Source organism: Oncorhynchus tshawytscha, linkage group LG10 (assembly GCF_018296145.1).
Source record: "Oncorhynchus tshawytscha isolate Ot180627B linkage group LG10, Otsh_v2.0, whole genome shotgun sequence".
In the NCBI taxonomy this organism is placed as follows: domain Eukaryota; kingdom Metazoa; phylum Chordata; class Actinopteri; order Salmoniformes; family Salmonidae; genus Oncorhynchus; species Oncorhynchus tshawytscha.
Window position 1 is genome coordinate 81843751 of NC_056438.1, and position 22862 is coordinate 81866612.

The following is a 22862-nucleotide window of genomic DNA, read 5'->3' on the forward strand; positions in this document are numbered from 1 at the left end:
GGTTACACCAGGTTACTCATTACACAAGGTTACTCATCACACCAGGTTACTCATCACACCAGGTTACACCAGGTTACTCATCACACCAGGTTACACCAGGTTACTCATCACACCAGCATGGTTCCATAGACCTCCATTACACCAGGTTACTCATTACACCAGGTTACTCATTACACCAGGTTACTCATTATACCAGGTTACTCATTACACCAGGTTACTCATCACACCAGGTTACTCATCACACCAGGTTACACCAGGTTACTCATCACACCAGCGTGGTTCCATAGAGCTCCATTACACCAGGTTACTCATTACACCAGGTTACTCATTACACCAGGTTACTCATTACACCAGGTTACTCATTACACCAGGTTACTCATTACACCAGGTTACACCAGGTTACTCATCACACCTGGTTACTCATTACACCAGGTTACTCATCACACCAGGTTACTCATTACACCAGGTTACACCAGGTTACTCATCACACCAGGTTACAACAGGTTACTCATTACACCAGGTTACTCATCACACCAGGTTACACCAGGTTACTCATTACACCAGGTTACTCATTACACCATGTTACTCATTACACCAGGTTACTCATTATACCAGGTTACTCATTACACCAGGTTACTCATTACACCAGGTTACTCATTACACCAGGTTACTCATCACACCAGGTTACTCATTACACCAGGTTACTCATCACACCAGGTTACTCATTACACCAGGTTACTCATTACACCAGGTTACTCATTATACCAGGTTACTCATTACACCAGGTTACTCATTACACCAGGTTACTCATTACACCAGGTTACTCATCACACCAGGTTACTCATCACACCTGGTTACTCATTACACCAGGTTACTCATCACACCAGGTTACACCAGGTTACTCATCACACCAGCGTGGTTCTATAGACCTCCATTACACCAGCAAGCTCTTTGCAACTGTTCTCACTCCACTGTCGTACTGTGATGATCATGTATCTGTGATATGGTAATGTATCTGTGATAGTGTAATGTATATGTGATATGGTAATGTACCTGTGATATGGTAATATACCTCGAATGTGGTAATGTATCTCTGGTATGGTAATGTCTCTGTGATATGGTAATGTGTCTGTGATATGGTAATGTACCTGTGATATCATAATGTACCTGTGATATGGTCATGTACCTGTGATGTCATGATGTACCTGTGATAATGTAATGTATCTGTGATAACGTAATGTATGTGATATGATAATGTACCTGTGATATGATAATGTACCTGTGATATGGTAATATAGTTGTGATGTGATGATGTACCTGTGATAATGTAATGTATCTGTGATATGGTGATGTATCTTTGATGTGATTATCTGTGTGTGTGTTTCAGAGGGGCTGAATTGTTCCAGGCTACTATAGTGAAGGCAGTGAGAGCCAGACTGGAGGAAGAGAACAAGTCTATGGAGCAGCTGAAGAGACAGTAAGTCACAACAGCTGTCTGCTTGATATGGACCTTCCCTTTAACCTTTATCTATTAACCTAACCTTTATCCAGCCTTTACTTATTAACCTTCCCTTTAAATGTTCATCTATTAACCTTTATCCAGCCTTTACTTATTAACCTTCCCTTTAAATGTTTATCTATTAACCTTTATCCAGCCTTTACTTATTAACCGTCCCTTTAAACCTGTATCTATTAACCTTCCCTTTTAACCTTTATCTATTAACCTTCCATTTAAACCTTTATCTACTAACCTTTATCCAGCCTTTACTTATTAACCTTCCCTTTAAACCTGTATCTATTAACCTTCCCTTTTAACCTTTATCTATTAACCTTCCATTTAAGCCTTTATCTACTAACCTTTATCCAGCCTTTACTTATTAACCTTCCCTTTAAACCTTTATCTATTAACCTAACCTTTAAAGCTTTATCTATTAACCTTCCCTTTAAACCTTTATCTACTAAACCTTTATCTATTAACCTTCCCTTTAAACCTTTATCTACTAACCTTCCCTTTAAACCTTTATCTATTAACCTTCCCTTTAAACCTTTATCTATTAACCTTCCCTTTAAACCTTTATCCAGCATTTATCTATTAACCTTCCCTTTAAACCTTTATCTACTAACCTTCCCTTTAAACCTTTATCCAGCATTATCTATTAACCTAACCTTTAAACATTTATCTACTAACCTTCCCTTTAAACCTTTATCTATTAATCTTCCCTTTAAACCTTTATCTATTAACCTTCCCTTTAAACCTTTATCTATTAACCTTCCATTTAAACCTTTATCTACTAACGTTTATCCAGCCTTTACTTATTAACCTTCCCTTTAAACCTTTATCTATTAACCTAACCTTTAAAGCTTTATCTATTAACCTTCCCTTTAAACCTTTATCTACTAACCTTCCCTTTAAACCTTTATCCAGCATTTATCTACTAACCTTCCCTTTAAACCTTTATCTACTAACCTTCCCTTTAAACCTTTATCTATTAGTATTCCCTTTAAACATTTATCTATTAACCTTCCCTTTAAATCTTTATCTATTAATCTAACCTTTATCCAGCCTCTAACAGGCCAAATGGTCCAAATAGTACTTGCTTTCTTTCAATATTGTTCTAGAAACATGGAAGAAGAGAGAGAAACCTTGTCTGCTTTCTCTTGATAGATAAAACTGAGTGTTGTCATTCATCATCTTCCTGTCTCTGTCTCTCTCCCTCAGGATGGACCGTATAAAGCAGCGACAGGAGAAGTTTAAGAGTGGGAAGAAAAAGATGTTGAGCCTGGCCCAGGAATCTGGGGACAGAGAGAACCCCATCCAGCCGCAGGAATCTGGGGACAGAGAGAACCCCATCCAGCCGCAGGAATCTGGGGACAGAGAGAACCCCATCCAGCCACAGGAACAGGAGGAAGAGGATGATGGTACTGTATCACGATGAAGGCTCTTAACGTCTCTCTGGGAGTACTGATGTTAAAACTAGGTGGAATGTCTAATCAATATAGACTGGGTGTTGGTTAGTTCTCATGGAACGTTTATTCAACCCTGGAATAGATTTTGATACGATCCCGATCATTATGACATCATTACTGCAAACAATGTTGTGGTCACAAAGCTTCATGAAGATATATATATATATCATTATTTTTTCTTGCACAAAGTCTGAATGAAGAAATATTTTTTGCAATATAAAGCATAATTGATCTACATGTGAAACCATTTTTATTTTAGGAGCAGAGCGAGAAAGAGAGAAAGTGAAAGTGAAAGAAACAGCCAAGACTAAAAAAAGGCAGTGGTGGCGGCCTTGGGTTGACCACGCCTCCAGTAGGTTGACCCCTCCTTCTTTCTCCGCTCTGATTGACTGTTGTGTCCTTGACCAGAACTCTCAGAGGATTCCCATACTGCACCTGGGCTCCAGACGACCCAAAACAAACGTCAACGTTCCATCCAGACCTCAGTCCTTTTCTGTCTCTATTTAAGGCCCCTCGATTGATTAATGAATTGATTGATGAGTTAATTGTTCGACTGATTGATGAACCCCAAAACATCCGAAATATACAGACGAGATAGTGTACTGATTTGCTGGAATGAAATAAGACAATACTACAATATGCCTCAACTAATGGCAATGGGGGCCATAAATAGACTATTTTCCATGAGAGAAAATAAAATAACTGATGCCTGTGATGTTTGTGGTTGTGGTCCTGGTGAGGCCACAGTAGGGAATCTCTCGTTGTGAAAGATTCTATTAGACAGAGCTAAGTGCCTTCTCCCTTTTCATTCTTTCTTTCTAGGAAGAGTAAAAGGGTGAAGGATTATGTCTCTGTTATAGTCACGATCACCAGTATATGTACCGCATGAGGGGAAACTGAGCAATACTGATCAGAACGATCCACATTTAATACATTTTGAAGGTTTTAATAAGGAAATCGAGTTTCAAATTGACATTGAAAAGCTGTAGAAAACTATACCCACGTTTCTCTGAGGTGTGTCTCAGTTGTTCTCTGTGGTGCCTTGTTTCTGTGTTGAATTGATTTCTTAGTATCACCCCTGTCATATCGTTGCATTCATTATATGATTTACCCAGTTCACCCCTCATCCTAACCCCATTCATATATTACCCAGCATCCTCCTCTCCCCCCCATTATGGCTCTTCTGTTCAAGGACATAAGTCAGTTTCAACTATTACAATTCTTTTGAAGGTCTGCCCAAATCACCTCAATCTATGCCATGTCTTAGTAAACAAACTAATATGCTAATATTGTGTGTCTAACATTGTGTTTGCTTTCCTACTCTTATCAACTTCATCCCACAAGTGTTTTGAATCAAACCAACCTCTGCTGCCTCCTAGTTTACAGACTCTCAACACCCCAAAGCATCTTTTCAAGCCCTTTTTCCTCCAGTTAATATTAACAGCACCTTGCTCTCTACTCATCAGTGGTGAGAAGTGGAGATTATTACTTGTTTGAAACTGACAGTGAAGAAGAGGAGGAAGAGGAGGAGAAAAGAGAGGATCAAGAGCTGCCCAAGAAGTCAGCGTTTCAGGTGAGCTCCAGACCAGACCAGACCAGCGGCAACGTTTCCTCAGTATACCGAAGTAGTTACCCGGTATTACTGTAGTGTGAAATATTTCAATTGTCAATATTGTCTAGTTTAGTATCAGATTATCTGTTGTCACTACTAGTGTATGAAAATATATACACTTTCATATTTGTGTTTTCTACTAACTACCCCACCACCCTTTATCCCTCCTCTTCAGCGAGCTATTGGGAAGTTTGCCTCAGCCCTTATAGCTCTGCCCAGATCTATCATTAAACTGCCCAAAACCATCCTTCAGTATGTAATCAGGGCAGCCAAGGTACCAAATAACAGATTCAGCATCTCCTCTTACCACAGCCTGTGTCGACTGTAACCTGTGTCCTCAGCCTGTATCTCCTCTTACCTCAGCCTGTGTAGACTGTATCCTGTGTCCTCAGCCTGTATCTCCTCTTACCACAGCCTGTGTAGACTATATCCTGTGTCCTCAGCCTGTATCTCCTCTTACCACAGCCTGCGTCGACTGTATCCTGTGTCCTCAGCCTGTTTTGTGTAGATTTGCTGTTTTAATGAAGGCCAAGGCATTTATAACCAACTGTCTTTCCATCCCATATCCGATCCAATACCATATCCATTTAGAAACAAAAAATATCCTAAATATTCCAGACAGGATGGGGATGGAACTACAGTGGTCCTTCTGTCATGTGTTTTAAGTGATAGATTGTTTTGAAGCAGTTTGCATGAACTCGGCAGAGCCTTTTACCAACAGATTTCAGAAAATGCATTGGTGTTATCACACATTTGCAATTTTGGTGTGGTTTGCTCCATTGTACTATAGTCTGTACAAGGTTAAATATATTTACAAGTAAGCCTTCGATATTGTCGCCTAGTCACAATGAAGCCATTGTTACAAATCGCAGGTGGCCTCTACCTTTTGTACTGATGAAGCAAAAACACTCTAAAATTGTCATATTGTCTTTGTGACTCTGATTGTTTTGATTTGTCTGTGGTTTAAAGGGTTAACTAATGGTCACCTGGCTTGCTATTGCTCTTGTTTGATTTGCCTCTCAGTGTGCCCGCCTTGACCGTAGCACTCCTTTGATTGGACTGAAGCCTTGAGATCTGTTTGATTGGACTGAATCCTTGAGATCTGTTTGATTGGACTGAAGCCTTGAGATCTGTTTGATTGGACTGAATCCTTGAGATCTGTTTGATTGGACTGAAGCCTTGAGATATGTTTGATTGGACTGAATCCTTGAGATCTGTTTGATTGGACTGAAGCCTTGAGATATGTTTGATTGGACTGAATCCTTGAGATCTGTTTGATTGGACTGAATCCTTGAGATCTGTTTGATTGGACTGAATCCTTGAGATCTGTTTGATTGGACTGAAGCCTTGAGATATGTTTGATTGGACTGAAGCCTTGAGATCTGTTTGATTGGACTGAATCCTTGAGATCTGTTTGATTGGACTGAATCCTTGAGATCTGTTTGATTGGACTGAAGCCTTGAGATATGTTTGATTGGACTGAATCCTTGAGATCTGTTTGATTGGACTGAATCCTTGAGATCTGTTTGATTGGACTGAATCCTTGAGATCTGTTTGATTGGACTGAATCCTTGAGATCTGTGTGCGTAACTATTTTTTTCCTGTACAAATTGTCATCAATATATGAATCAACACGACAAAATACATGAATCAATACATGAATCAACACACAAATCAATACATGAATCATTACATGAATCAACGCGAATCAATACATGAATCAATACATGAATCAACACACAAATCAATACATGAATCATTACATGAATCAACGCGAATCAATACATGAATCAATACATGAACAATACACGAATCGACACAAATCAATACATGAATCATTACATGAATCAACGCGAATCAATACATGAATCAATACATGAACAATACACGAATCGACACAAATCAATACATGAATCATTACATGTATCAACACATGACTCAATACATAATTTTGCGAAAGTCAGAGTTAAGAGCGCACAGATCTCAAATCAGGATTCGTTCCTTTATGTCCAAACTAACATTGTGCTTCCTGTACTGTACACTCCCAGTTTTTCTACCATGCCTGGATAACAGACTCCAAGACAGCCATGAAGGAACGAGGCAAAGAGAAGCGTAAGTTCTGGAAGAGGTACACCAAGAGAGACAAACACAAGAAGGACAAGAAGGAAGGTAAGTTAAGAGATATCAGTATTATAACAGGGTCACCGATATAAAGAAAATCATCAGCATACATCCTTTGACCAAATAGCCCAGTTTCAGAAGAAGATCACGAGAATAGATCAAAGCATCATTCTGTTCTTACAACCTCCGAGGGCTCATGCTACTTCCTTAGTTCTCACGACAGATCCGTCTTTAATCTGTGATGATTCAAAAGCATCGTTATTTTACAAGATCCCTTTACGCCCCTTTACGCTTGATTCACCACCTCTTAATTCATGTAGATAATGTAAGGCTTGGTTGTGAAAGCAAAAAGCAGGGGTGAGAAAGGACATCCCTGACGACTACCCCAAGAGTTCTCACACTCACTCATTATAAACCAATTCTACTGGAAGTATTGTTTTGTTATGTTATTCTCTGTAACGTGGCCAGCAGCATATCACCCAGCATTCCACTGCTGGCTTGTTTCTGAATCTAAGCAGGGTTGGTCCTGGTTGGTCCCTGGATGGGAGACCAGATGATGCTAGAAGTGGTGTTGGAGACCCAGTAGGAGGCACCCTTTCTTCTGGTCTAAAAAAAATTGCCCCAGGGCAGTGATTGGGGACATTGCCCTGTGCAGGGTGCTGTCTTTTGGATGGGATGTCCTGACTCTCTATGGTTGCTAAAGATCCCATGGTACTTATCGTAAGAGTAGGGGTGTTAACCCCGGTGTCCTGGCTAAATTCCCAATCTGGCCCTCATACCAATCATGGTCACCGAATCATCCCCAGTTTACAATTGGCTCATTCATCCCCCCTCCTCTCCCCTGCAACTATTCCCCTGCAACTATTCCTCCTTGTTGCTGTAAATGAGAATGTGTTCTCAGTCAACTTACCTGGGGAAAAAAATACAATTAAAAAAAAAGTATTGTTGTGTTATTCTCTCTAACTGATTGTTTTTTTTGCATTATTTACTGTAAATTATTGTTTTGTGTTATTCTCTCCAAGTTATTGTTTTGTTGTGTTATTTACTGTAAATTATTGTTTTGTGTTATTCTCTCCAAGTTATTGTTTTGTTGTGTTATTTACTGTAAATTATTGTTTTGTGTTATTCTCTCCAAGTTATTGTTTTGTTGTGTTATTTACTGTAAATTATTGTTTTGTGTTATTCTCTCCAAGTTATTGTTTTGTTGTGTTATTTACTGTAAATTATTGTTTTGTGTTATTCTCTCCAAGTTATTGTTTTGTTGTGTTATTTACTGTTGTTTTGTTATTCTCTCCAAGTTATTGTTTTGTTGTGTTATTTACTGTAAATTATTGTTTTGTGTTATTCTGTTATTGTTTTGTTGTGTTATTTACAAATTATTGTTTTGTGTTATTCTCTCCAAGTTATTGTTTTGTTGTGTTATTTACTGTAAATTATTGTTTTGTGTTATTCTCTCCAAGTTATTGTTTTGTTGTGTTATTTACTGTAAATTATTGTTTTGTGTTATTCTCTCCAAGTTATTGTTTTGTTGTGTTATTTACTGTAAATTATTGTTTTGTTGTGTTATTTACTGTAAATTATTGTTTTGTTGTGTTATTTACTGTAAATTATTGTTTTGTTGTGTTATTTACTGTAAATTATTGTTTTGTTGTGTTATTTACTGTAAATTATTGTTTTGTTGTGTTATTTTGTGCAGGTCATGTGACTATAGAGATGGAGGAAGATCAGGAGGGAACACAGGAGAAGAAGTCTGACGGACCAGGTGGGTGTCACAGACCCTTTCAAATACTGTAGTATATGTATATACACAACCACTTACACGGAGAGACAACCACCAGTCGTGATATTGATTCTATATATAGTATTAAATATCATAGGTTCTTACTATAGTTTACTCCGAATCTATGATCGTGATGACAATGATCTGGATCATGGCTGTTTTAGCTAGTTTTAGTTGAGTGCCCTGATGCCACTTTGGATAAGATTGTCTGCAAAAAAAATTTAAAAATATTTGTAACTTCTCTTTCCTACGTACCACCAGACAACGTCTTGAAGCGAGTGTTCAACATCATCAAGTTCACCTGGGTGTTGTTCCAGACCACGGTGGAGAGCTTCACCAAGTGGATGAACAACGTGTGTAGAGAACACATAGACATCTCCACCGTGCTGCGCATTGAGAGATGCATGCTCACTAGAGAGGTCAAAAAGGTACTGCTGCTGTCACTCTCTCTATATATATATATACATATTTACGTCACTCTCTCTCTATATATACACATTTATGTCACTCTCTCTCTATATATACACATTTATGTCACTCTCTCTCTATATATACGCATTTATGTCACTCTCTCTCTATATATACGCATTTATGTCACTCTCTCTCTATATATACACATTTATGTCACTCTCTCTCTATATATACACATTTATGTCACTCTCTCTCTATATATACACATTTATGTCACTCTCTCTATATATACACATTTATGTCACTCTCTCTCTATATATACACATTTATGTCACTCTCTCTCTATATATACACATTTATGTCACTCTCTCTCTATATATACACATTTATGTCACTCTCTCTCTATATATACACATTTATGTCACTCTCTCTCTATATATACACATTTATGTCACTCTCTCTCTATATATACACATTTATGTCACTCTCTCTCTATATATACACATTTATGTCACTCTCTCTCTATATATACACATTTATGTCACTCTCTCTTTATATATACACATTTATGTCACTCTCTCTCTATATATACATATTTGTCACTCTCTCTCTATATATACATATTTATGTCACTCTCTCTCTATATATACATATTTGTCACTCTCTCTCTATATATACATATTTATGTCACTCTCTCTCTCTATATATACACACATTTATGTCACATTTACATATTTGTCACTCTCTCTCTATATATACATATTTATGTCACTCTCTCTCTATATATACATATTTATGTCACTCTCTCTCTATATATACATATTTGTCACTCTCTCTCTATATATACATATTTATGTCACTCTCTCTCTCTATATATATATACACATTTATGTCACTCTCTCTCTATATATACATATTTGTCACTCTCTCTCTATATATACATATTTATGTCACTCTCTCTCTATATATATACACATTTATGTCACTCTCTCTCTATATATACATATACATTTATATATACTTTTACCTTCATTTAACTAGGCCAGTTAAAGAACAAATTCTTATTTTCAATAACGGCACTAGGAACAGTGGGGTTAACTGCCTTGTTCAGGGGCAGAACAACAGATTTGTACCTTGTCAGCTCGGGGATTCGATCTTGCAACCTTTCGGTTACTAGTCCAACGCTCTAACCACTAGGCTACCTGCCGTCCCTACACTCTAACCACTAGGCTACCTGCCGCCTCTACACTCTAACCACTAGGCTACCTGCCGCCTCTACACTCTAACCACTAGGCTACCTGCCGCCTCTACACTCTAACCACTAGGCTACCTGCCACCTCTACACTCTAACCACTAGGCTACCTGCCACCTCTACACTCTAACCACTAGGCTACCTGCCACCTCTACACTCTAACCACTAGGCTACCTGCCACCTCTACACTCTAACCACTAGGCTACCTGCCGCCTCTACACTCTAACCACTAGGCTACCTGCCGCCTCTACACTCTAACCACTAGGCTACCCTGCCGCCCCTCCACTCTAACCACTAGGCTACCTGCCGCCTCTACACTCTAACCACTAGGCCTCCCCTCCACTCTAACCACTAGGCTACCTGCCGCCTCTACACTCTAACCACTAGGCTACCTGCCTCCTCTACACTCTAACCACTAGGCTACCTGCCACCTCTACACTCTAACCGCTAGGCTACCTGCCACCTCTACACTCTAACCACTAGGCTACCTGCCGCCCCTCCACTCTAGCCACTAGGCTACCTGCCGCCTCTACACTCTAACCACTAGGCTACCTGCCGCCCCTCCACTCTAACCACTAGGCTACCTGCCACCTCTACACTCTAACCACTAGGCTACCTGCCGCCTCTACACTCTAACCACTAGGCTACCTGCCGCCTCTACACTCTAACCACTAGGCTACCTGCCGCCTCTACACTCTAACCACTAGGCTACCTGCCGCCCCTACACTCTAACCACTAGGCTACCTGCCGCCCCTACACTCTAACCACTAGGCTACCTGCCTCCTCTACACTCTAACCACTAGGCTACCTGCCACCTCTACACTCTAACCACTAGGCTACCTGCCGCCTCTACACTCTAACCACTAGGCTACCTGCCGCCTCTACACTCTAACCACTAGGCTACCGGCCGCCCCTTTGAGTATCTTGTCTCACATAAACACTCTTTAAATAGTTAGATTACATTTTTTGACTTTGATGTATAGCAAACTAGAAAACAAACCCGAGATTAAATGACTATCCTGATCTAACCTGCAGGGCAACGTCCCGTCCAGAGAGAGTATCCATGTGTTCTACCAGAAGCAGATGCGTATGAGCATGTCTCGGGGGTCCAGCCTGGACCGGCTCAGTGAGGAGGACAGTGCGTCGGGGGGGTCTCACAGGGTCCACAGGAGGAGAGGCGACTATCGCATGGAGAGCCAGGACAGCATGGCATCGTTGGCATCACGAGACAGCATATCCAGGTAAGTGTTTCGTACGTGTAATCATTTGAATCAAATGTACATTTTACATGTTAGTCATTTAGCAGATGCTCTTATCCTGAACAACTTACAGTTGGTGCATTCATCTTAAGATGACTAGGTGGGACAACCACATATCACAGGGATAGAAAGTACATTTTACCTCAATATCGTAGCTATTAGTAGAGTCAGAGCTAGGGGGAGGGGGTCAAGTACTGGTTAAGTGCTGTGGGGGCAGTAGAGTCATAGCTGGGGGGTCAAGTCCTGGTTTAGTGCTGTGGGGGTTGAGGTGAGAAGGGGGATTATTTAACAGACAGTTTGAAAAGATTGGGTTTCAGATGTTTTTGGAAGATGGTCAGGGACTCTGTCCTAGCTTCAGGGGGAAGCTGGACCTACCATTGGGGTTCCAGGACAGAGAAGAGCTTGGCCTGGGCTGAGCGGGAGCTGACCTCCCGTTCGGGTTCCAGGACAGAGAAGAGCTTGGCCTGGGCTGAGCGGGAGCTGACCTCCCGTTGGGGTTCCTGAGGCGGCAGAACGGAGTGCTCGGGTTGGGGTGTCGGTTTTGAGCATAAAATCACAGTTTATTGGTCAGATGCACACGGTACAGAGAAATGCTTACTTGCTGACTCTCCTCAACAATGCAGTACAATAAAATTATCAATCAAGAATCAAACGCCAAATACAAAAGTCTACAAATAACAAGTAGTAATAAAAAGCAGAAGAAAAGACTGTGGAGAGTGCTGGAGATATCCTATTATTTAATTCTATATCTAATTCTAGGGCTTGATCAGTATCTTCAGCATGAGCGATGAGAAATCACATCACCGCTATTACCATTTGGAAACTTCCACATCTTTAGCTGTGTCATGTGGAAGCCATGTTGTAACCATTGTGTCATTCCACTCATTTATTCCTCATCTCTCCATCCCTTTATCACATCAGTGCCTACACTGAGGCCACCATGCTGTTCTCCCGCCAAGACACGCTGGACGAGCTGGACGGAATGCCGTCAGACGTTCCCATTCCCAAAACCAGTGAACGTGCCCGGCCAAAACTCCGTAAGATTTACGGCCTGGACGCCTCCAAATCAACTGACAGCAGCAGCAGCCAAGTGTCCAGGTGCCTGGTCCAAGCTGAAATCTTCCTCTTTCTCCTTCACCTCCTCTTCCATCCTCTTTGTCACTCTCTTCTTCCACCTCCTCATCCCCTCCACTCCTTTCTCATCCTCCTCTTCCTCTTCCTTCTGTCGTGACGTTAGTATTATTCTTGTGACAAATGCTATTCATCGAATAATTAACTATGTTTATAATTACGTGATCAAATTAATCAGGTAACCATGAACTCAGTATTCTGGGGCACCATGGGAAAAGTTTGTTTAACCTCTCTAGGGTACGTGGGATGCTAGAGTCCCATCTGGCCAACATCCAGTGAGGTTGCAGAGTGCCAAATTCAATTACAGAAATGCTCATTATAAAAATTCAGAAAACAAAACATATTTTACATAGGTTTAAAGATTAACTTCTTGTTAAACCAACCACAGTGTCATATTTATAAAATGCTTTTCGGCGAAAGCATACCTAGCCCAGAACATACCTAGCCCAGAACATAGCCCAGTTGACAAATTATTACAAACAGTAACCAGCAAAGCAGAAGTGTTACAAAACTCAGAAATAGAGATCAAATGAATCCCTTACCTTTGATGATCTTGATATGGTGGCAATCAGAAGACATTCATTTACTCAATAAATGTTCCTTTTGTTCGATGAAGTCTCTTTATATCCAAAAACCTTGTTAGCGCGTTGTCTTCAGTAATCCACAAGCTCAAACGCAGTCAAAACAATCAGACAAAAAAATCCAAATTGTATCCGGAAAATTCATAGAAACATGTCAAACGATGTTTATATTCAATCCTCAGGTTGTTTTTTAGCCTAAATGATCTATAATATTTCAACCGGACAATAACGTCGTCAATATAAAAGGTAAACAAGAAATGCACTTGCGCATGAAAAAGCTCTGCGACACGGTAGGGTCCACTCTTTCAGACTGGTCTTACTCCATCATTTATAAGAATACAAGCCTGAAACGATTTCTAAAGACTATTGACATCTAGTGGAAGGCATAGGAACTGCAAATGGAGTCATAAGTCAATGGATACTGTAATGGCATTGAATAGAAAACTACAAAACCAACAACAAAAAACGACTTCCTGAATGGATTTTTCTCAGGTTTTCGCCTGCTAAATCAGTTCTGTTATACTCACAGACACTATTTTAATAGTTTTGGAAACTTTAGAGTGTTTTCTATCCAAATCGACCAGTTATATGCATATCATATCTTCTGGGCCTGAGTAGCAGGCCGTTTAATTTGGGCATGCTTTTCATCCAAAATTCCGAATGCTGCCCCCTACCCTAGAGAAGTTAATGAGTTACCGTTTCCCAAATGAACTTAAAGAATATCAGAATATCGATTTCCTAGCAGTCACTAATTCATTCATTTCCTAACCAGTCTCATTCTGAACGTTGCATAATTCGTAAATCTGCACAAATCCGGGTCTCACTAAATCATTATTTATCACACCAATTGAGTTGATTATTTATTTACTAACAAGCTAAGTGATAATATAAGATAAACAAACACACAGTCTGGCTATTGATTAGAACTTAGTACAACAAACCGGTCCCTAGTGGACCAACATAATATGACACGTGTTACACAAGATGGGGATTTAGAAAGAGAGAGAGAGAGAGAGAGAGAGAGAGAGAGAGAGTGCACGAGAGAAAAGCACACTTGGATACATTTGTAAACTATGCTTAGTTTTAGCCCCGAACAGCCTCTCTTATGGGTCAGAATTATAATGAACGTATTTACTTGTTGAAAGTCTCTGTTGGGTGTCTCTTTTTCTTCGTGGACCGAGTTCCGCTTAGGAGGTTTAGCCGACGACCCGTTACCGGGTGTAAGTCTCTGATTGTCCACATGATGTCACACTTTCCTTTCTCTTGCTTGTCTGTTCCTTTCTCTCGTTCTTTTCTCAGGAAGCTTAACAGCCGTGTTGACGCTCCCAGCTTGGTCAGGAGGGACAACCAATGATTTGAAGAGAATAGCTGTCTGGTTCTCCTGGAATTCACCTTCTTAGATACAGTCAATCAATCAATCAATCAGATCTATTTATAAAGCCCTTCTTAAATCAGCTGATGCTACAAAGTGCTGTACAGAAACCCAGCCCAAACAGCAAGCAATGCAGATGTAGAAGCACAGTGGCTAGGAAAAACTCCATAGAAAGGCCAGAACCAGAAACCTAGAGAGGAACCAGGCTCTGAGGGGCAGCCAGTCCTCTTCTGAGATTATAACAGTACATGGTCAAGATGTTCAAACATTAATAGATGACCAGCAGGGTCAAATAATAATCATTACAGTGGTTGTAGAGGATGCAACAGGTCAGCAACTCAGGGGTCAGCAACTCAGGAGTGAATGACAGTTGGCTTTTCATACTCGATCATTCAGAGTTAGAGACAGCAGGTGCGGTAGAGAGAGAGAGAGTCGAAAACAGCAGGTCCGGGACAAGGTAGCACGTCCGGTGAACAGGTCAGGGTTCCATAGCCGCAGGCGGCAAAACAGTTGAAACTGGAGCAGCAACACGACCAGGTAGACTTGGGACAGCAAGGTGTCATTAGGCCAGGTAGTCTGAGGCATGGTCCTAGGGCTCAGGTCCTCCGAGAGAGAAAGAGAGGGCGAAAGAGATGGAGAGAGAGTTAGAGGGAGCATACTTAAATTCACACAGGACACTGGATAAGACAGGAGAAATACTTCAGATTTAACAGACTGACCCTAGCCCCCCGACACATAAACTATTGCAGAATAAATGCTGGAGGCTGAGACAGGAGGGGTCTGGAGACACTGTGATCCCGTTCGACGATACCGCCGGACAGGGCCAACCGGGCAGGATGTAACCCCACCCACTTTGCCAAAGCACAGCTCCCACAGCACTAGAGGGATATCTTCAACCACCAACTTACCATCCTGAGACAAGGCCGAGTATAGCCCACAAAGATCTCCACCACGGCACAACCCAAGGGGGGGTGCCAACCCAGACAGGAAGACCACATCAGAGATTCAACCCACTCAAGTGATGCACCCCTTCTAGGGACGGCATGGAGGAGCACCAGTGAGCCAGTGACTCAGCCCCTGTAAAAGGGTTAGAGGCAGAGAATCCCAGTGGAGAGAAGGGAACCGGCCAGGCAGAGACAGCAAGGGCGGTTCGTCGCTCCAGTGCCTTTCCATTCACCTTCACACCACTGGGCCAGACTACACTCAATCATATGATCCACTGAAGAGATGAGTCTTCAATAAAGACTTAAAGGTTGAGACCGAGTCTGCGTCTCTCACATGGATAGGCAGACCATTTCCTAAAAATTGAGCTCTATAGGAGAAAGACCTGCCTCCAGCTGTTTGCTTAGTTTATCCGGGTCGTCGGAAAGTAGAACATTGCAGTAATCTAGAAGTGACAAAAGCGTGGATACATTTTTCTGCATCAATTTTGGACAGAAAGTTTCAGATTTTTGCAATGTTACGTAGATGGAAAAAAGCCATGAAACAGTCTTGATAGGTTAGTCAAAAGAGAGATCAGGGTCCAGAGTAACGCCGAGGTCCTTCACAGTTTGATTTTAGACGACTGTACAACCATCACGATTAGTTGTCAGATCCAACAGAAGATCTCTTTGTTTCTTGGGACCTCGAACTAGTATCTCTGTTTTGTCCGAGTTTAAAAGTAAAAAATGTGCCGCCATCCACTTCCTTATGTCTGCAACACAGGCTTCCAGGGAGGGCAATTTTGGGGCTTCTCCATGTTTCATCGAAATGCATAGCAGTGAAAGTTAACATTATGTTTGGTATCAAAAGCGGCACTGAGGTTTATTCTGTTCAACAAAGGAGGGCCAAGCCCAGGAAGCAGCTCTTTCAGTAGTTTAGTTGTAATAGTAGGGTCCAGTATGCAGCTTGAAGGTTTAGAGGCCATGACTATTTTCATCAATGTGTCACTTCACTGTCACTTCACTGCTGAAGTGAAAGTCATCCTCTCTTGGGGAATGCAGCTTTTAAGTTAGCTTGCGACAGTATCAAAGATACATTTTGGATTGTTCTTATTCTCCTCAATTAAGTTGGAAAAATAGGGTGATTCGAGCAGCAGTGAGGGCTCTTCGATACTGCACGGTACTGTCGTTCCAAGCTAACCGGAAGACTTCCAGTTTGGTGTGGCGCCATTTCCATTCCAATATTCTGGAAGCTTGCTTCAGAGCTCGGGTATTTTCTGTATACCAGGGAGCTAGTTTATAATGACAAATGTTTTTAGTTTTTAGGGGTGGGACTGCATCTAGGGTGTTGCGCAAGGTTAAATTGAGTTCCTCAGTTAGGTGGTTCACTGATTTTTTTCCTCTGACGTCCTTGGGTAGGCAGAGGGAGTCTGGAAGGGCATTAAATCTTTGGGTTGTCTGAGAATTTATAGCACAACTTTTGATGCTCCTTGGTTGGGGTCTGAGCAGATTATTTGTTGCAAACGTAATAAAATGGTGGTCCGATAGTCCAGGATTATGAGGAAAAACATTAAGATCCACAACATTTATTCCATGGGACAAAACTAAGTTCAAAGTATGACTGTGGTAGTGAATAGGTCCAGAGACATGTTGGACAAAACCCACTGAGTCGATGATGGCTCCAAAAGCCTTTTGGAGTGGGTCTGTGGACTTTTCCATGTGAATATTAAAGTCACCAAAAATTTGAATATTATCTGCCATGACTACAAGGTCTGATAGGAATTCAGGGAACTCAGTGAGGAACGCTGTATATGGCCCAGGAGGCCTGTAAACAGTAGCTATAAAAAGTGATTGAGTAGGCTGCATAGATTTCCTGACTAGAAGCTAAAAATACGAAAACACAGTCATTTTTTTATTGTAAATTTAAATTTGCTCTCGTAATTGTTAGCAACACCTCTGCCTTTGTGGGATGTGCAGGGGACTAGTGGTCACTAGTGTAAACAGGAGGAGAAGCCTCATTTAACACAGTACATTCATCAGGCTTAAGCCATGTTTCAGTCAGGCCAATCACATCAAGATTATGATCAGTGATTAGTTCATTGACTATAATTCCCTTTGAAGTGAGGGATCTAACATTAAGTAGCCATATTTTGAGATGTGAGATATCACAATCTCTTTCAATAATGGCAGGAGTGGAGGTGGTCTTTATCCTAGTGAGATTGCTAGAGCGAACACCGCCATGTTCAGTTTTGCCCAACCTAAATCGAGGCACAGACACGGTCTCAATGGGGATAGCTGAGCTGACTACACTGACTGTGCTAGTGGCAGACCCCACTAAGCTGGCAGGGTGGCTAACAGCCTGCTGCCTGGCCTGTACCCTATCTCATTGTGGAGCTAGACTAGTTAGAGTCCTGTCTATGTTCATAGATAAGATGAGAGCACCCCTCCAGCTAGGATGGAGTCCGTCACTCCTCAGCAGGCCAGGCTTGGTCCTGTTTGTGTGTGAGTTATCTACAAATTCTATCTTTTGGGAGGGGCATAAAACTGTTTCCGACCAGCGATTGCGTTGTGAGACTCTGCTGTAGAGCTCATCACTCCCCCTAACTGGGAGGGGGCCAGAGACTCTGCTGTAGAGCTCATCACTCCCCCTAACTGGGAGGGGGCCAGAGACTCTGCTGTAGACCTCATCACTCCCCCTAACTGGGAGGGGGCCAGAGACTCTGCTGTAGAGCTCATCACACTCCCCTAACTGGGAGGGGGCCATAGACTCTGCTGTAGAGCTCATCACTCCCCTAACTGGGAGGGGGCCAACTGGGAGGGGGCCAGAGACTCTGCTGTAGAGCTCATCACTCCCCCTAACTGGGAGGGGGCCATAGACTCTGCTGTAGAGCTCATCACTCCCCTAACTGGGAGGGGGCAGAGACTCTGCTGCTGTAGACCTCATCACTCCCCTAACTGGGAGGGGGCCAGAGACTCTGCTGTAGAGCTCATCACTCCCCTAACTGGGAGGGGGCCAGAGACTCTGCTGTAGACCTCATCACTCCCCCTAACTGGGAGGGGACAAGAGACTCTGCTGTAGACCTCATCACTCCCCTAACTGGGAGGGGGCCAGAGACTCTGCTGTAGACCTCATCACTCCCCCTAACTGGGAGGGGGCCAGAGACTCTGCTGTAGACCTCATCACTCCCCTAACTGGGAGGGGGCCATAGACTCTGCTGTAGAGCTCATCACTCCCCTAACTGGGAGGGGGCCAGAGACTCTGCTGTAGAGCTCATCACTCCCCTAACTGGGAGGGGACAAGAGACTCTGCAGTAGACCTCATCACTCCCCTGGGAGGGCCAGAGACTAACTGGGAGGGGGCCAGAGACTCTGCTGTAGAGTTCATCACTCCCCCTAACTGGGAGGGGCCAGAGACTCTGCTGTAGAGCTCATCACTCCCCTAACTGGGAGGGGGGGGCCAGAGACTCTGCTGTAGAGCTCATCACTCCCCCTAACTGGGAGGGGAGACTCTGCTGTAGAGACTCTGCTGTAGACCTCATCACTCCCCCCCTAACTGGGAGGGAACAAGAGACTCTGCTGTAGACCTCATCACTCCCCTAACTGGGAGGGGCCAGAGACTCTGCTGTAGACCTCATCACTCCCCTCTAACTGGGAGGGGACAAGAGACTCTGCTGTAGACCTCATCACTCCCCCTAACTGGGAGGGGGCCAGAGACTCTGCTGTAGACCTCATCACTCCCCCTAACTGGGAGGGGGCCAGAGACTCTGCTGTAGAGCTCATCACTCCCCCTAACTGGGAGAGGGGCCATAGACTCTGCTGTAGAGCTCATCACTCCCCTAACTGGGAGGGGGCCAGAGACTCTGCTGTAGAGACTCCCCCTAACTGGGAGGGGGCCAAGAGACTCTGCTGTAGACCTCATCACTCCCCTAACTGGGAGGGGGCCAGAGACTCTGCTGTAGACCTCATCACTCCCCCTAACTGGGAGGGGGCCAGAGGGGGCCAGAGACTCTGCTGTAGAGCTCATCACTCCCCTAACTAACTGGGAGGGGGCCAGAGACTCTGCTGTAGAGCTCATCACTCCCCTAACTGGGAGGGGGCAGAGACTCTGCTGTAGACCTCATCACTCCCCCCCTAACTGGGAGGGGACAAGAGACTCTGCTGTAGACCTCATCACTCCCCCTAACTGGGAGGGGGCCAGAGACTCTGCTGTAGACCTCATCACTCCCCCTAACTGGGAGGGGGCCAGAGACTCTGCTGTAGACCTCATCACTCCCCCTAACTGGGAGGGGGCCAGAGACTCTGCTGTAGACCTCATCACTCCCCCTAACTGGGAGGGGGCCAGAGACTCTGCTGTAGACCTCATCACTCCCCCTAACTGGGAGGGGGCCAGAGACTCTGGGAGGGGGCTGTGTAGACCTCATCACTCCCCCTAACTGGGAGGGGGCCATAGACTCTGCTGTAGAGCTCATCACTCCCCCTAACTGGGAGGGGGCCAGAGACTCTGCTGTAGAGCTCATCACTCCCCCTAACTGGGAGGGGTCCAGAGACTCTGCTGTAGAGCTCATCACTCCCCCTAACTGGGAGGGGGCCAGAGACTCTGCTGTAGAGCTCATCACTCCCCCTAACTGGGAGGGGGCCAGAGACTCTGCTGTAGACCTCATCACTCCCCTAACTGGGAGGGGGCCAGAGACTCTGCTGTAGACCTCATCACTCCCCCTAACTGGGAGGGGGCCAGAGACTCTGCTGTAGAGCTCATCACTCCCCCTAACTGGGAGGGGGCCAGAGACTCTGCTGTAGAGCTCATCACTCCCCCTAACTGGGAGGGGGCCAGAGACTCTGCTGTAGAGCTCATCACTCCCCCTAACTGGGAGGGGACAAGAGACTCTGCTGTAGAGCTCATCACTCCACCTAACTGGGAGGGGGCCAGAGACTCTGCTGTAGACCTCATCACTCCCCCTAACTGGGAGGGGACAAGAGACTCTGCTGTAGACCTCATCACTCCCACTAACTGGGAGGGGGCTAGAGACTCTGCTGTAGACCTCATCACTCCCCCTAACTGGGAGGGGACAAGACACTCTGCTGTAGACCTCATCACTCCCCCTAACTGGGAGGGGGCCAGAGACTCTGCTGTAGAGCTCATCACTCCCCCTAACTGGGAGGGGGCCAGAGACTCTGCTGTAGAGCTCATCACTCCCCCTAACTGGGAGGGGGCCAGAGACTCTGCTGTAGAGCTCATCACTCCCCTAACTGGGAGGGGGCCAGAGACTCTGCTGTAGAGCTCATCACTCCCCTAACTGGGAGGGGACAAGAGACTCTGCTGTAGAGCTCATCACTCCACCTAACTGGGAGGGAGCCAGAGACTCTGCTGTAGACCTCATCACTCCCCCTAACTGGGAGGGGACAAGAGACTCTGCTGTAGACCTCATCACTCCCACTAACTGGGAGGGGGCTAGAGACTCTGCTGTAGACCTCATCACTCCCCCTAACTGGGAGGGGACAAGACACTCTGCTGTAGACCTCATCACTCCCCCTAACTGGGAGGGGGCCAGAGACTCTGCTGTAGACCTCATCACTCCCCATCACTAACTGGGAGGGGACAAGAGACTCTGCTGTAGACCTCATCACTCCCCTAACTGGGAGGGGGCCAGAGACTCTGCTGTAGACCTCATCACTCCCCCTTACTGGGAGGGGGCCAGAGACTCTGCTGTAGACCTCATCACTCCCCCTAACTGGGAGGGGGCCATAGACTCTGCTGTAGAGCTCATCACTCCCCTAACTGGGAGGGGGCCAGAGACTCTGCTGTAGACCTCATCACTCCCCAAAACTGGGAGGGGACAAGAGACTCTGCTGTAGACCTCATCACTCCCCTAACTGGGAGGGGGCCAGAGACTCTGCTGTAGACCTCATCACTCCCCCTAACTGGGAGGGGGCCAGAGACTCTGCTGTAGACCTCATCACTCCCCTAACTGGGAGGGGGCCAGAGACTCTGCTGTAGACCTCATCACTCCCCCTAACTGGGAGGGGACAAGAGACTCTGCTGTAGACCTCATCACTCCCCCTAACTGGGAGGGGGCCAGAGACTCTGCTGTAGACCTCATCACTCCCCCTAACTGGGAGGGGGCCATAGACTCTGCTGTAGAGCTCATCACTCCCCCTAACTGGGAGGGGGGGGCCAGAGACTCTGCTGTAGACCTCATCACTCCCCCTAACTGGGAGGGGACAAGAGACTCTGCTGTAGACCTCATCACTCCCCCTAACTGGGAGGGGGCCAGAGACTCTGCTGTAGACCTCATCACTCCCCCTAACTGGGAGCGGGCCATAGACTCTGCTGTAGAGCTCATCACTCCCCCTAACTGGGAGGGGGCTAGAGACTCTGCTGTCGACCTCATCACTCCCCCTAACTGGGAGGGGGCCATAGACTCAAGGGAGCACCCTCCTATCCACATCGACGGGACAGCAGTGGAGGAGGTGGAAAGTTTTAAGTTCCTCGGCCTACACCTCACGGACAAACTGAAATGGTCCACCCACACAAACAGTGTGGTGAAGAAGGCGCAGCAGCGTCTCTTCAACCTCGGGAGGCTGAACAAATGTGGCTTCTCACCTAAAACCCTCACAAACTAACAAAATGCACAATTGAGAACATCACCACCTGGTACAGCAACTACAACACCTACGACCGCAAGGCTCCCCAGAGGGTGGTGCGGTCTGCACAATGCATCACCGGAGGCAAACAACCTGCCCTCCAGGACACCTACAGCACCCGATGTCACAGGAAGGCCAAAAAGATCATAGAGGGTGGCAGGGTGGCCCAGTGGTTAGAGCGTTGGACTAGTAATCGAAAGGTTGCAAGTTCAAATCCCCGAGCTGACAAGGTACAAATCTGTCGTTCTGCCCCTGAACAGGCAGTTAACCCACTGTTCCTAGGCCGTCATTGAAAATAAGAATTTGTTCTTAACTGACTTGCCTAGTAAAATAAAGGTAAAATAAAAATAATAAAAACCACCGGAGCCAATGCCTGTTCACCCCGCTTTCATCCAGAAGGCGAGGTCAGTACAGGTGCATCAAAGCTCGGACAGAGAGACTGAAAAACAGCTTCTATCTCAAGGCCATCAGACTGTTAAACAGCCACAGAGAGGCTGCTGCCTATGTACAGACTTGAAATCATTGGGCACTTTAATAAATGGATCACTAGTCACTTTAATAATGTTTACATATCTTGCGTTACTTATCTCATATGTATATACTGTTTTTTATACCAATTGCGTCTTGCCTATGCCGCTCTGTCATTGCTCATCCATATATATATATATGTATATATTCTTAATCCATTCCTTACTCAGATTTGTGTGTATTAGGGAGTTGTTGTGGAATTGGTAGATTACATGTTAGATATTGCTGCACTGTCGGAACTAGAAGCACAAGCATTTTGGCTACACTCACATTAACATCTGCGAAC

The 22862-nt window shown here is 44.4% G+C and overlaps 1 protein-coding gene across 1 annotated transcript in view; it reads left to right on the plus strand.

Annotated features, from left to right (window-relative positions):
* Window positions 1-22862, plus strand: part of LOC112236738 (piezo-type mechanosensitive ion channel component 2-like) — a 207640-nt gene that overhangs the window by 142041 nt on the left and 42737 nt on the right. The window contains 9 exon segments of the mRNA XM_042329609.1: window positions 1388-1477; window positions 2720-2919; window positions 3227-3319; window positions 4434-4540; window positions 6628-6748; window positions 8397-8462; window positions 8742-8908; window positions 11179-11384; window positions 12324-12500. Coding sequence (XP_042185543.1) covers window positions 1388-1477; window positions 2720-2919; window positions 3227-3319; window positions 4434-4540; window positions 6628-6748; window positions 8397-8462; window positions 8742-8908; window positions 11179-11384; window positions 12324-12500 — 1227 coding nt within the window.